This window comes from Pinus tabuliformis, chromosome 6 (assembly GCF_031772625.1).
Source record: "Pinus tabuliformis cultivar Carrire ecotype Pingquan chromosome 6, CPIR1, whole genome shotgun sequence".
Lineage (NCBI taxonomy): Eukaryota > Viridiplantae > Streptophyta > Pinopsida > Pinales > Pinaceae > Pinus > Pinus tabuliformis.
Genome location: NC_142292.1, coordinates 1,782,560,549 through 1,782,572,792, shown reverse-complemented (window position 1 = coordinate 1,782,572,792; position 12,244 = coordinate 1,782,560,549). Strand labels below are relative to the sequence as shown.

The window sequence follows — 12,244 nt, the reverse complement described above, 5'->3', positions numbered from 1 at the left end:
CAACCTAAAATATTTATGCTTTTCATTCCGTTAAAGCTCATCTTTTCCAACGAAAGTTCCAACATTCTGAAAAGTGGATCGAGTGAAAAGAAAGAATGTGTGTTTGTTAGAAGCAACAAAGACATATAAATATTCATTGTAGGAAATACATGTGCACATTCACTTTATTGAAATAAATTGTAATAAAAGCGATACAGATTGAAGAATTAAAGTCAGTAACAATCCATACGGTCTGCTCCATCCGTAGACATAATCCTCCTTTGTATACCTTAATCAATTTAATATTACAATTAGAAGTGATGCTTAACCATAGTTAACGGCAATGTGGACGTGCCGGAGTGGTTATCGGGCATGACTAGAAATCATGTGGGCTCTGCCCGCGCAGGTTCGAATCCTGCCGTCCACGTTTTCCAGTTCTCCTGCCTTTGGCTCTTCATATGTAACTAGTTAGTTTGAGTTTTGCTGAGTAGCTTGTTTGAATCGTGCGTTAAAATTTCGTCACTCTCACTGGCTGTTCTTTGCCAGATTCAACTGTACTCGTCAGGGTGCTACAAATACGCTCTAACATTTTACTGTTACAAAATGTTTACTGCCAGTTGGTTTCATAGCTCAGTTGATACTGCCAGTTGCTTTCATAGCTCTAACATTTTACTGTTACAAAATGTTTACTGCCAGTTGGTTTCATAGCTCAGTTGATACTGCCAGTTGCTTTCATAGCTCAGTTGGTTAGAGCACCCGTTTAGTAAGCGGGAGGTCATGAGTTCAACTCTCATTGAAAGCAGTTGAAAATTATCACATTTTAATGAAAATCCATTCCTATTATGGATGAGGTCATGAGTTCGACTCTCATTGAAAGCAGTTGAGAATCCATTTCCTATTATGCTTTTCATTTGCTTTTGCAGTCGTCAAGAGTTCGACTCTCATTGAAAGCAGTTGAGAATTTAATTCAATGAGAATCCATTTCCTATTATGCTTTTCATTTGCTTTTGCAGTCGTCAAGAGTTCGACTCTCATTGAAAGCAGTTGAGAATTTAATTCAATGAGAATCCATTTCCTATTATGCTTTTGATTTGTTTTTGCAGGCGTCAAGAACCTATTAGCCGCATCCTTTACAATTTAGATTGCAGGATTTATGCCTTCAGATAGAACAGTACTGAGATCCAGATTTTAAAGTTCCACTCCCGTATACGGCACTGTGAGAAGAAATGTGAGAAGAAAAGTCGCGTTATAGACTATTTCTGTGAGTAGGGGAGAGATTCCTAATGTTGTGCAGGGACCAGTGGTTGATATAATACTGGTCCCACCAAACCACCAGTGATTAAGACTTTTGAAACCAAAATTTAGAAAGAAATAAATAACATTATGTATAAATAAGTATTAAATTATGTCCAAAAATCACCCATACATTGACTGGGCCCACAACTGTCCATAAATAGTATTTTATTACTTAATATTGCAAAACATATTGACCCAAGTAGAAAACAGCTAGAGCCATAAAGGCTTCCAAACTGGTCTATTCCAGAAGTACAAAACAGCAGTCACTTCAACCCCCACTCATTAGAACTGCAACTTTGCATCCCAAATAAATATGCCTACCTGCACATAACAAAAGGAATGTATGTCAGCATAACTGCTGTGTTGTTCAACAGCTAAACACCCTATGTTCAATAAATGACACCCAACCCAATAACAATTAAATCCACTTTGTTCAATAAATGACACCCAACCCAATAACAATTAAATCCACTTTGTTCAATAAATGATACCCAGACCCAATAACTGCAATAAATGACACCCATCTCACTCTATTTCTCATTAAAACAGATCAAAGCACATGGATCAACAAATAAACAATTCCCAACCATTAGATCACATCAAATTAAATCCATACCACACATTCAAAATGAAGCCATTGCAATCCATGTGCATCCATGTCCACCAATTAAAATCAAGTCCCCAAAACTATAAAAGAAGTCCACCCACTGTTGAAGTTCATCTTATGCTTTCAAACTATTCAGCAAACTTGAAGACAACATCACAAAACAGTGGCCAATATATTCAAGTTAGTTATATGAATTACAACTCATTCTTCTTACAGTTCTGTTTTCATTGTTTTCATTTATCAGATTTCTTACATTACAGTTCTGTCCATAGGGTGACAGTTAACCTATACAGTTACAGTTAACCTTTTTTATACAGAGTTTATGTATGTGTTCTAGCTTATTATATCATCAGCTTCATAGTGATTACAGCTTACATATCACAGAGGTTACGTATGTCGTGTTAGTACTGTAGTCATAGCTTGTTTACTTTACAGGAATTGAACCTTAGCTTACACCTTAGCTTACAGGAATTGAGCGAGCGATTATTATGGCTTGGGTTCTATGCAGAATGAGTTAAAACATAGAGCAAATAAGTGAATTTCTACTACTGGTGAATGGACCATAGAACTGTAAGATTTTAGATAATGAGAAAACACAATTATAAGTAACATAGCAGATGACCGTCTTATTGGCCTTCATATCTTTTCACCTCGTTGAGCTCGAGACCTTAGGGTATGGAGAGCCCGAGCCATACGAAGTTGTAAAAGTTGGACCAAAGGAATGGGGATTTACATAACTCAGCTCTGTAAATTAAGTCACAGATAATGGAGAGAAATCTTGGAGCAGAGATTGTTCTTCACAATATTCAAAATAACTAAATAAATTATATGAAAAATATAAAAAATAAATGACTGCAATGAAACTCGATTAAACTGAAGTAAAACCGATTGTCTATGACACCTAGGAGACCATAGAATCAAATGTAATAGTGATTACAGCTTACATATCACAGAGGTTACGTATGTCGTGTTAGTACTGTAGTCATAGCCAATAGCTAATCACTGGAAGAAGAAACATGACTCGCTATCCTTCCAAGCAAGCAATCCCCACATCCCTTCCTGTTCCTTATATAGTTTCATCTCCCTAGCCATATCCAATCGGAGACCGAGTCTAACCTTGAATAGCATCAGAATCAAAGCCAGCATTCGAACCATTTCCAGCCCAAGATTGATGCAATGCAAAAAAAGGTAGGTAGTAAAAAGGCAGTTAGTACTGTAGTCATAGCTTGTTTAGCTTACAGGAATTGAAGCTTAGCTTACAGGAATTGAGCGATTATTATGGCTTGGGTTCTATGCAGAATGAGTTAAAACATAGAACAAAAACGAATTGTAACTTTAATGACTCTGATAAACTTAGTAATTTTTCACATATTTTCAGACCTTGACAATCATCATTGAAACATCACATTGAAACATAATCGAAAGACATTGAAACATAATCGAAAGACATGTATTTTCAGAAGCATGAAGCTATTGAGAAAGCAAAAATTTTGATATTGAGTCGAAAGAATGCAAATAAGTGAATTTCTACTACTGATGAATGGACCATAGAACTGAGGAATGGTTTCTTAGAATGGAAGCCCGAGCGGATGACCATTTCTCTTTATTGGATTAGATGACTGTAAGATTTGAGATAATGAGAAAACACAATTAGGTAAACAAGCATGGTTAGAAAGAGTCATATGTAACTACTGTGTTCTAATTGCATAACTACTGTGTTCTAATACATAATCAATACATATGGATACACTGTAATCATTGTATATGTATATCCTAATGTAATACATATGGATAGACTGTAATCACTGTATACGCATATCCTAATGTAACAAGCTCTGTTTCCTCATTACTTTGATTTCCATGGTTCTACTTATGGCACTGATTCAACCATTAGTAATGATTACACTCTACTCTATAAGGTAAGTACATATTGAATAGACCTACTTATTACCTGTATTCCCTAATCTTTAACAGATATAAGGAGAATGACGTAATTCATACATGTTTACATACCTCATTGGTTTAGCTGTATAAAGCTGTTGAAAGTAAATGGAAAATGATATATGAAAACAGTGACATACATGTTGATAATTTCCTGTAATAGAGGAAAAGTATTTTTGCAGAAGTAATAAAGCATAATTTGACATATATTCTAATGTCTAAATGCAACATACATGTTGATAATTTCCTGTAATAGAGAAAAAGTAATTTTTGCAGAAGTAATAAAGCATAATTTGACATATATTTTAATGTCTAAATGCATGCAATAATTTTACAGGTTGTTGCATCTATGGCAAAAGGAAGTTACTCTGCTCGTACAAGGAGAAGTGGTAGGAGAGTGACAAGGGGTGCGCAGCTGCGATGCACATCGTCCGATGATGACAGGCCAGCTGATGTCAATGCCGGCAATGCACCAGGGAACATTGTTGAAAATGACCATGTGACAGCCGCTGATGTTAACACAGCATCAGCCACAGAACCACCATCAACAACAGTCCAAGGGGCAAGCTCAACTAAAAAGATCAGTGCTATAAGAGGATGGACAAAAGAACAAATGTTAGTTGCAATTGACGACATAGAGTTTAATGGATACTCAGTTCGGGCATCTGCAAAAAAACATGGTATTCCTCCCTCATCAATACATTATTGGATAAATGGACTGACTCATACAAAACGTAGAGGGCCTCTTACAGTTATGACTGAGGAGGAGGAGGCCGAGGTGGTTGAGTGGTGTAAAGAGATGGCCCAACTGGGACATGGGCTAGAGTTGATACAACTCAAATCAACAGTTGCTCAAATCTGTCAAGGGAGGCCAAACCCATTCAAAGATGGGTTTCCTGGTAAATCATGGTGGTTTGGGTTTAAAAAAAGGCATCCAGAACTTGTATTGCGTACTGCTGAGGGCCTTGACAGAGACAGAGCATTAAATTTGCGCCCTGCAGTTGTGCAAAAATTCTATGACACACTTTCTAGTGCTTACGATAAACATTCTTATGGAGCAGACCATATATGGAACTGTGATGAAACAGGTTTACAGGCAGGGAGGAATTGTGGCATGCGGGTAATTGCCAAGAGAGGGAGCCGAAATGTGCCAAAGATTTTGCCCAAGAGCAGGGAGTGGATAACTATTTTATGTTGTGTTAATGCAATTGGTACTTCAATCCCAGGATTTTATCTATTCAAAGGTAAAAATCAACTGAAAAACTATATACAGAACTGTGAACTAGGTGCATGCATGGCTGCACATCCCCATGCATGGATGACTAAAGAACTGTTTCTAAGTTGGCTTTTTCACTTTGCTGCATCGGTACCAGGTGGCGTCTCGCCTAATAACAGACACCTTTTGATATTAGATGGCCATGGGAGCCACATGGCTGTACAAACAATTGAGGAAGCAAACAATTTAGGCATCGACCTGTTGACATTGCCCGCTCATACCACTCATAGGCTGCAACCCCTTGATGTTAGTGTGTTTGGCCCTTTCAAGAACTATTTCAGGTCGGAGCGTGCTGCATGGATGGCAAAGAATCCAGGGGTTGAGGTGAAAAGGTTTGAGCTAGCAGAGCTTGCAAGTAAAGCTTTTAAAAGGGCTTTGACACCATCAAATATCAAGGCTGGCTTTAGGAGGACAGGAATCTGGCCACTGAACTATGATGCTCTTATGCATGATACTGGTTGTAGCCAAGCGTTTCATGTGGATGGTCAGGAAGAAGGGAATGTCCAAACAAGTGTTGAAGTGCAAGAAGTAGATGACCAAGATGATGTTGTTGCAGCTGGCAATATGATTTCCCTGTCTCAAGGACACTTATATGCTGAAGATGATGAAACTGTATGTGAAACACAATATAACAATGAACAAATTCCTAGTAACATGGAGATTGTTCCACCAACTCAAGAAAATGAAATTCCTGTTGCTGATATTGCTAATGATATTGTTGAACATGCAGTTGACAATGACCAATTGACATTGCCAAGCCAAGTAACCCCACCTTCATGGCTAGCAGAAGCAATGATCAATATGAATGCACATAGTGTCTCAGCAACCAATGAAGAAAGCATGAACATGCCCTCACAACCAGTAGAATTGAACAGTGAAATTGTTCATTTTTTTGTGGACAATAGATCAATGGAAGAAGATGAAGGACATAATGAGGCATCAAATGAAGATAATGATATGGTTCAATCAGTTCCAACAGATACTGAAAGGGAAGTACCAAGCAATGACATGCAGGTGGGAGGGGTGGAGAAGACACTTGGACGGTTCCTAAAGCTACCAGTAGAGAGAGTATCAATGAAAAAAAATCAAGGTGCACCAGGTAGTCTTCGTCTGGGCCGAAGCTCACAGTTACTCACCTCAGAGGACTATATAAACCTGTTAGTTGAGTCAGAAAAAAAGAAATTTGAAATGCAAGAATTAAAACAGAAAAAGAAGGATATAGTCAAGGAGAAGAAGGCAGCATGGATTGTTGCAGCACAACGTCGAGCAGAAGAACGGATTGAAAGAGATAAAGCAAGGCAAGTTAAGGACCAACAAAAGCAAATGGCAAGACAGGAAAAGGAAAAACGAAAGGCACAACAAATGCTTGAAAAGGAACAAGGGATGATCAACGATACAAGAATAGCTGATGAAACCAGGATTATTTCAAACTCATTGGACTCCATTGCAGACAATACACCATTATTCCAAGATCTCATAAACATTCAAGTGCCCCACTATCAAACTGAGGGTTTACCCACTTGCCTTGTTCCTACCAGAGCTGGTGTCAATTCTCTGTATGCTCATTACACACCTCCACTTAATGCAGGGGTCAGTAGGGAAAATGTGAGGTATGGGTACTCAGTACCTCCATGGTTGGAAGCTGCAAATTGGAATCAATCATATGGCATCAATCAACCATTTCCTAATCAGCCCTTGACTGGTAGGCCAACCTACCTGGCTCAAGAAGGTAACTCGGGGAGTTTTGGCACTCAAGATTCTCAGGGCCATAAAGAATAGGGGTGCCATATGTTTTTGGTTCTAACCACATTATGATGTGGATTTTGGATAGATTGTATCTTTTTCTTGGCACAGAAACATTTTGGCTTACAACACTAGATTGTATCTTTTTCTTGTCACAAAAATATTTTGGCTTAGAACACTAGATTGTATCTTTTTCTTGTCCTAAGAAACATTTTGGCTAACAACCTAGTAGTGATTTCTTGTGGCAACCTAACTGTGTGTTGATAAGAAATTTTCAATGGAATATGTCTTTCTGTAAAATATTAATTATGATAAAACTATTTCTATAAGTTATTCTGTGCACCCTCCCCGCCACGTCAGAAAACCACGCGTAAAAGCACATGGAGCCGGTACAACACCTGTCCACCATGGAGCTCATGTGTTGGCCATCATATCATTGCATAAAACTTTGTGTTCGCGCCATTTCACAGGTTTGTTTGGGGTCATTGCTGCGATGTTTGGGGATTCAATAATAACATTTCAAGTTGCATATGAAAAAGGCTAAATATAGAAATCAAATGACCAGACAATCTTATTATGATTGAGAGCACTCATTATCAAGTTGAGTATGAAAAAGGCTAAATACAGAAATCAATGAGGAGGCAATCTACCTCATAATAAGTTTTATTAAATGTGAAAAAGCCACTAATAATTTTATTGATTGAGGGGACACTTGAGAAATTGAGAGCACTCATTATCAAGTTGCATATGAAAAAGGCTAAATATAGAAATCAAATGACCAGACAATCTTATTATGATTGAGAGCACTCATTATCAAGTTGAGTATGAAAAAGGCTAAATACAGAAATCAATGAGGAGGCAATGTACCTCATAATAAGTTTTATTAAATGTGAAAAAGCCACTAATAATTTTATTCATTGAGGGGACACTTGAGAAATTGAGAGCACTCATTATCAAGTTGCTCTCATTATCAAGTTGAGCATGAAAAAGGCTAAATAAGTGGACCGTTATCTAAAGGAACATCATTCAACTTGATAGCTCATGCTTCAACCATAATGCTTACAAAGCAATTTCTACCCATTGTATTCTGTAATAGCTAGTCAGTGAACCCCAAGACGGGTTGGAAACAGAGACTACTTCAGATATTCACACAATGAGTAAACTATTATATCATATACTAATTTACATTAGAACTTTGAAGTGAACATCTGAATCAGAGGGACCTAGGAATAAGTCATATTTGCTCATTTACATGATCCACATCCTTAATTAAATTAAAATGAACAGTAAGGCCACTGAATGTGCAAGCCCCATTCTTGGGAGCAATTGGAGGGATGACCTTGTTCGCTGGAAGTGAAGGAGGGAGAAGTATAGCTTTGTCCACTCAACTCCCTCACAATCAAATGGAAACCCTGAGACAGATACTCTTGATCATCCCGTATTGAACATTCTTTCGATTTCTATATGTGGTTCCATATTAATATGTCTCGGTTCTTCTACTTAGTGGACAGTTCACACCTCAATGGCTCAATGGCTAGACAGTTCGCACCTCAATGGCTCAATGGCTTTTCATGTGGTCAATAAATTTTGACATCAGATGTTAGGAGAGATGGGTTTGACACTCAACCCATTAATCTTTGGATGATCTTTTCTCTAAGAGCATTTTATACATTGTATTTTTTATGCCTTCGATCTCAACATTGAAGGCATCAAATTTGCAGCACTGTACAAAGCTCTAAACTCACTTATGGCTCCAATAAGTGGACCGTTATCAAAAGGAACATCATTCAACTTGATAGCTCATGCTTCAACCATAATGCTTACAAAGCAATTTCTACCCATTGTATTCTGTAATAGCTAGTCAGTGAACCCTAAGACGGGCTGGAAACAGAGACTACTTCAGATATTCACACAATGAGTAAACTATTATATCATATACTAATTTACATTAGAACTTTGAAGTGAACATCTGAATCAGAGGGACCTAGGAATAAGTCATATTTGCTCATTTACATGATCCACATCCTTAATTAAATTAAAATGAACAGTAAGGCCACTGAATGTGCAAGCCCCATTCTTGGGAGCAATTGGAGGGATGACCTTGTTCGCTGGAAGTGAAGGAGGGAGAAGTATAGCTTTGTCCACTCAACTCCCTCACAATCAGATGGAAACCCTGAGACAGATACTCTTGATCATCCCGTATTGAACATTCTTTCGATTTCTATATGTGGTTCCATATTAATATGTCTCGGTTCTTCTACTTAGTGGACAGTTCACACCTCAATGGCTCAATGGCTAGACAGTTCGCACCTCAATGGCTCAATGGCTTTTCATGTGGTCAATAAATTTTGACATCAGATGTTAGGAGAGATGGGTTTGACACTCAACCCATTAATCTTTGGATGATCTTTTCTCTAAGAGCATTTTATACATTGTATTTTTTATGCCTTCGATCTCAACATTGAAGGCATCAAATTTGCAGCACTGTACAAAGCTCTAAACTCACTTATGGCTCCAATAAGTGGACCGTTATCAAAAGGAACATCATTCAACTTGATAGCTCATGCTTCAACCATAATGCTTACAAAGCAATTTCTACCCATTGTATTCTGTAATAGCTAGTCAGTGAACCCTAAGACGGGCTGGAAACAGAGACTACTTCAGATATTCACACAATGAGTAAACTATTATATCATATACTAATTTACATTAGAACTTTGAAGTGAACAACTGAATCAGCGGGACCTAGGAATAAGTCATATTTGCTCATTTACATGATCCACGTCCTTAATTAAATTAAAATGAAAAGTCACTGATACAGTAAGGTTTTGTCGTTGGAGCCCGAGAAGGGTTAGTTATTGAAATGCATTTTATGTATGAGAACATAATTCATTACTAAAAATATTTATTCTCTTATCTCTGTAACCATCAGTAACCGGTTTTGGAATCGACTGTAAAATGTGTGAACTTTTTTTTTCAGAGAAAAAAGCATCACAGATTATATTGACAATATAAAAAACATCATAAGATACAAAAGGGTGGCATATGACAGCCACTGTCCGAGACATCTCGAGGAAAGGAAAATGTCAGAGGTCCGAAAACATATACATCAGGTTCAGGAAAATAGCAAAAAGCATCAAAATTAATAACCAGGAGTAACAAATTCCAAAAACGAACAAGACTTCTCTTCCTCCATAGTTAAATAACTGCAATGGTAGACTTATACTGCCCCATACATATGGCCATTAAAGAATTTGTTATTTTCAGCGCAACCAAAAAAAACCCCAAATTTGCTTAAACTGTAAATATACTCAAATTAGTCAATTGTGAGCAGCGTCAACATGGAAACAAAAAGGACTGTGTATACAGGATATCCATATTGCAAAACATATACATCAGGTTCAGGAAAATAGCAAAAACACCAAAATTAATAAGCAGGAGTAACAAATTCCAGAGACGAATAGGACTTCTCTTCCTCCATAGTTAAATAACTGCAATGGTAGCCCATACATATGGCCATTAAAGAATTTGTTATTTTCAGCGCAACAAAAAAAACCCCATATTTGCTTAAACTATAAATATACTCAAATCAGTCAATTGAGAGCAACGTCAGCATGGAAACAAAAAGGACTGTGTATACAGGATATCCATATTGCAAAACATAGCAAAAAGCACCAAAATTAATAACCAGGAGTAACAAATTCCAACAAATTCCAAAAACGAACAGGACTTCTCTTCCTCCATAGTTAAATAACTGCAATGGTAGACTTACACTGCCCCATACATATGGCCATTAAAGAATTTGTTATTTTCAGCGCAACCAAACAAACCCCAAATTTGCTTAAACTGTAAATATACTCAAATTAGTCAATTGAGAGCAGCGACAGAGGGTTTCGAGGCTTCATTTCAAATACAAAAAGTGAAGTTCCTGACAGAAGCTTTCACGGACGAGGAGAAGATAAGTTATGCAAGTCAATTGAGAGCAGCGACAGAGGGTTTAGAGGGTTCGTTTGGGGTCATTGCTGCGATGTAGGAGTTTCCCTTTGTATTTCTGCTCGGGGGCCGAGGGCACGGGACGGCCGAGGAGCACGGGACGGCCTTGGATAGCACCGAAAACAGCAAAAATAACAGCGAGGGCACGGGACGGCCGAGGATAGCACGGGACGGCCTAGGATAGCACCGAAAACAACAAAAATAACAGCGAGGGCACCGGACGGCCGAGGATAGCATGGGACGGCCTAGGATAACAGCGAAAACAACGAAATTTCAGATAAACCCTAAACCTTCAACAACAAACAGCTCAAAATATCCCATAAACCCTAAACCTTCAACAACAAACAGCTCAAAATATCCCATAAACCCTAAACCCTCGGAAAAAAATCCTCCAAAAAATGCCATAAAATGCCATAAAAGTTTACAAAATATCCAAAAATAGAGATGTTGTGTTGAAAAACACAGAGAATGCTGGTAGGATTAAAATCCTACCGGGTACATGGTCGCCGACCTCCCCCACCTTCCCTGGAGCTCGCCAGACCTTCTCCACACCTGCAACGACGTTCTGCACACCTGCAACGAGAAGAAAAATATATATTAGGGAACTGAAAACCACAAAAACACCACCACAAAACAGCAAATTGACAGCAAAACACCATTTGACCTCGAGCTCAGTAAAACAGCGACCGACTCCTCCCCAAACAACAAAATCGTCGAATAAGACCAGCAACAGAGAAATGCTAAACAACTGACATTCCAGAACGACCAAGAACTCCAGGCGGAAAAGCACAAGAAAAGGAGAAGCGCTGTGCCAACCACAAACCCTGAAACTCCAGCAAACATTCGCACCAGCACCTGCATACCAGGCGAAGCGCGCAGGTCCACAAACCCTGTCAACCGAACAAACGCCTCAAACAGCACACGAATAAACGACGAAGTGCGCAGGTTCCGGGGCCGTCCCGTGCCATAATCGGCGGGGGGCTTCGCCCAACAACCGGCCCCGAGCAGAAACACAAAGGGAAACTCATACATCGCAGCAATGACCCCAAACGAACCTGTGAAATGGCGCGAACACAAAGATTTATGGGTTGATAAGGTAGCCAACACATGGAGCTCCACGGTGGACAGGTGTCGTACCGGCTCCATGTGCTTTTACGCGTGGTTATCTGACGTGGCGGGGAGGGCGCACATGTAATGGCGACCCTCCCCTAGTGGCTGAAAACAAAGCCATCGTCTAAGGCTACATTCTAGCATACGGCACTGCGTAAAGTGGCCGAACCCTGAAAACAAATTAATTAGCCGTACTATGCATGAGGTCATGAATTCGACTCTCATTGAAAGCAGTTGAGAATTTAACTCATCCTAATCCATTTCCTATTATGCTTTTGAAAGGAAATGAATGATTTTAA

The 12,244-nt window shown here is 38.7% G+C and overlaps 1 protein-coding gene and 2 non-coding genes across 3 annotated transcripts; 2 read left to right on the top strand and 1 right to left on the bottom strand.

Annotated features, from left to right (window-relative positions):
- Nucleotides 1–324: 324 nt before the first annotated feature.
- Nucleotides 325–406, top strand: TRNAS-AGA (transfer RNA serine (anticodon AGA)). Its single transcript has one exon. It is a non-coding gene; the product is annotated as a tRNA-Ser (tRNA).
- A 301-nt stretch (nucleotides 407–707) lies between these two features.
- Nucleotides 708–781, top strand: TRNAT-AGU (transfer RNA threonine (anticodon AGU)). The gene has a single exon. It is a non-coding gene; the product is annotated as a tRNA-Thr (tRNA).
- A 9,623-nt stretch (nucleotides 782–10,404) lies between these two features.
- Nucleotides 10,405–11,989, bottom strand: LOC149266116 (uncharacterized). Its single transcript, XM_089394959.1, has 2 exons — nucleotides 11,500–11,989; nucleotides 10,405–11,408 (listed from the first exon to the last, which is right to left on the bottom strand). The coding sequence occupies exons 1-2, from the start codon at nucleotides 11,979–11,981 to the stop codon at nucleotides 11,324–11,326; spliced, it is 567 nt and encodes a 188-aa protein (XP_089251085.1). The 5' UTR covers nucleotides 11,982–11,989; the 3' UTR covers nucleotides 10,405–11,323.
- Nucleotides 11,990–12,244: the final 255 nt, after the last annotated feature.